Source organism: Arachis hypogaea, chromosome 15, assembly GCF_003086295.3.
Source record: "Arachis hypogaea cultivar Tifrunner chromosome 15, arahy.Tifrunner.gnm2.J5K5, whole genome shotgun sequence".
Taxonomy (NCBI): domain Eukaryota; kingdom Viridiplantae; phylum Streptophyta; class Magnoliopsida; order Fabales; family Fabaceae; genus Arachis; species Arachis hypogaea.
The window spans coordinates 16,697,545-16,700,809 of NC_092050.1; the positions used below are offsets into that span (position 1 = coordinate 16,697,545).

At 31.2% G+C, this 3,265-nt stretch overlaps 1 protein-coding gene across 1 annotated transcript; it reads right to left on the minus strand.

Annotated features, from left to right (window-relative positions):
* Nucleotides 1–730: 730 nt before the first annotated feature.
* Nucleotides 731–1,204, minus strand: LOC112747999 (mavicyanin-like). Its single transcript, XM_025796208.1, has 2 exons — nucleotides 1,024–1,204; nucleotides 731–933 (listed from the first exon to the last, which is right to left on the minus strand). The coding sequence occupies exons 1-2, from the start codon at nucleotides 1,202–1,204 to the stop codon at nucleotides 731–733; spliced, it is 384 nt and encodes a 127-aa protein (XP_025651993.1).
* Nucleotides 1,205–3,265: the final 2,061 nt, after the last annotated feature.

A 3,265-nucleotide genomic window follows, 5' to 3' on the forward strand; every position in this document is an offset into this window, starting at 1 on the left:
GTTTCTTGAATTTGGCTTCTGGATTATGATAGAATGATTTGAGAATTTGAGAATTGGTTTGTTTGATTTATTGGAAATGATTATGAGAATTGGATATGATTTGAGATATGAAAATGGTTTGATTTTTAATTAGTTTGATTTTATAAATGTTTTGATATTAGAAATAGTTTTGATTTATTGAAAATGATTTTGCTGTTGGAATTGGTTTGATTTATTGGAAACAATTTGAAAAGAGTTTGAGAAATGTATTTATTGGTATTACAGTTATTATCTTTATATAAAACATCTGTATTCACTATTTTGTGCCATGACTAATCATGTGATTTTATTATTTTTCGTTTACGATTACTTTGCCATTTGGTGTTCATAGTCATTTATTGTCAAAGCACTTATTCATTTTTTTCCCTGCTAGAGTTCTTCCACATTTCGTGGTGCAATGCTTGGGTTTAATTCATTTTATAAATACCTAAAAGAAACCTTACATTCTTTGCTATAGTTCTTCCACATTTCCTTGCTTGATTATTCGTTTCATACGAGTACAACGTAAAATATTTCTATGAAATTATCTCATAACGTATTATTGATGGATGACGAAAAGGTATATTTTTGTTAAAATATTCAAAATGATACTCCAACATAGTATTCATAGATGTGCATGCATGGCATGGCTATAGTTGAACTTCAATTAAAGCACGGATATCCTCCAATTTGTTACAATTCAGTGGTTGTTTTATGTAACAGTGATCTTAAGCTTTTGGCTTGCCTCGCAATGCTTGCCAACAGAGCAGATGAAATAATAGTCACCACAATTGTTCAACGTCAAAGTGGTGTTCCCCATGAAGTACTGAGCCAGAGTCTTCTTCATCGAACAATGATCGTAGTCCTCTTTCTCAACCTGCACCACCGTGTTCAACCCGGGTTTGTAATTGAACACTGCAATTTTTATTAGTTAGTTCTTGAATAAATTTAATTTCCATAAGTATATAGTAGCTAGAAAATAGAAATACAATAGATATCACGCACAAAGTTTGTCCCCAACACAAAATTTTCTCTTCTTGGCCCAGTCATTGTAGAAACCAGTGTATTTGGGCAGAATCCAACCCAAATTATCTCCTACAATGTGCACCGTCTTGTGTGAACTCACGGAAACAATGCACCCAATCATGACCAGCATGAAGAAACTAAGGTACAATTTAGAACTCATTTTCTTTCAAATTTAAAACCTCGTATTGTATTTGTGTTTTTGTTTCTTTGATCAATGCTTGGTGTATGAACGATCCAATGGTGGAGTTGTATGGTACCCTTTAATAGTGGCAGTAGCTAGCTAAAATTGGCTTTATTATGGCTATTTTTGGCCAAGTTAAAAAACTAAATTATGGTAACATCGGTAACATAAGTTTGTTTTGAGGTGAGTTTCTTACCTAATTTTTATTTGAATTAAGGTGACGAGAAAGGAGCCTGCCAATGATGTTAGCATATCTACATTTCATTGTGCCTATGCATTTTTAACAACACTCTGCTTTTCGTTAATTAGGGGCGTATCCTAATCGAACTAATTAACCGAAACCTATGATCACTATGGCAAATTGGTAATGCTATTCTAAAATTGTTTTATACTTATACAATTGTTTTACTTTTAGACCGCTTTTGGTTTTGAAAATAAAACAAGATAGAATATTGAGAATAAGAAGTTTAATTTACTCTAATTTTTTTCATACAAATTTTTTTTAAAAATATAATGATAAAAAATATAATTATAAAAATTTAATAAATATAATAAAAGAGAATAAAAAAGAAGTTGTGTCTCTTATTAGTATTTTTCTATCTTTCTTGTTAAAAAAAAATACAAAATACACTAATTTAATGTCTTTAGAAATATTGTCTCTGTCCATATCTTTTCTGTCAAATATGATTTTGTGTCTCTATCTCAGTGTCTCGTACCTATAAACAAATACATCTTTAATGCACTCAAAATCCAGAAGTCTCTTTCCACTAATAATATTGATAAAATTAAATGCAACAAGAGTGGTAAAAAGAAGGCAACAAAACAAATTAAATATATTTTTCTACCATAATAATGTTAGAGAACTAACACTATAGCAGTCTATTTCAACTACCATTATAACAAGTTGTTAAATGCAGTGGCAGAACCAGAAATTTCATAAGAGGGGGCCAATTAAATACAAAATAAATTAAAATATAATATAACAAAAAATTAACAAAATATGATTTGTAGCATATATATCAAAGGAATAATTATATTATATAAAAGTCAATATCCAACTATATACTTTAAGATTTTGGTATTTTTAAACTTGCTCGACGATGCTTCAAGGAACTAAAATCATCAATTATCATCTCTGAAGTGAATTTTGAAGCAATCTCCTTTTCAATATATACAATCATATAATATGCTAAAAATTCATCTTCCATCTTGTTTCGAAGCCTTGTTTTAATAATCTTCATAGTTGAAAAAGCCCGTTCAGTTGTTGCTGTTGTCACAGGAAAAGTCAAAACAAGACGAATTAATCTATCAATTAAAGGATACTGAAGATTGTGGTAGGCTTAGAGAAGGGGGGTTGAATCTATGCCTTCTTTTTAGTTGCTGTTATTACCCTTTTTAAACAAACTTTCAATTCGGGTTCTGTTTGAACTCAGTAGCGGAAATTTATGAGACAATTTATTTTTGTCTCATGAATATCAGAAAACAGAACTCAGCAGAGAAGAGAAAAGCTAACACCAGCATGTATCCTGGTTCGGTTGCCTTGTGCTATGCAACCTACATCCAGTCTCCTCCACAACTATGGAAAAATTTTACTATAGTTAACAGTATTACATACACCAATTTCACAGGATTGACCCAATCCTTTCACACTCAAGTTCTAACCTAACTTGACATTGGCTATGCTAATACCTAACTATTCACTCTTAGTGATAACCCAACTAAGAAAGGGATACCTCACAGGTACAAGATACAAGACATAAACACACCTAAAGAAATCTGAAAATGACTCTAGGCTTTTCTCTCAAGTATTTCACTCAACCTTTTTCCACTCATGGCTTTTACTTGAGCTTTCTCACAATGCCTTTTCTCACAAGAAATTACAGAAAGATAAACATAGAAAAGTACATTACAATCTGTAAAACATGAAGGAGATTGACTTCATCAGCAGCCTCTTTGCTATTTGCAAAACCAGATTCGCAAACCTCAGATACAGTTCTTTAGTATTGGCCGAATGCTTCTTTGAAAGAAAGCATTATCCAA

Bases quoted from the DNA above. Each gene is read 5' to 3' on its own strand.
- LOC112747999 (XM_025796208.1), bottom strand. From the start codon at position 1,204: ATGAGTTCTAAATTGTACCTTAGTTTCTTCATGCTGGTCATGATTGGG. The intron at 934-1,023 runs GTGCGTGATATC...TAAAAATTGCAG, and splicing joins TTGTGTTGGGGACAAACTTT to TGTTCAATTACAAACCCGGG.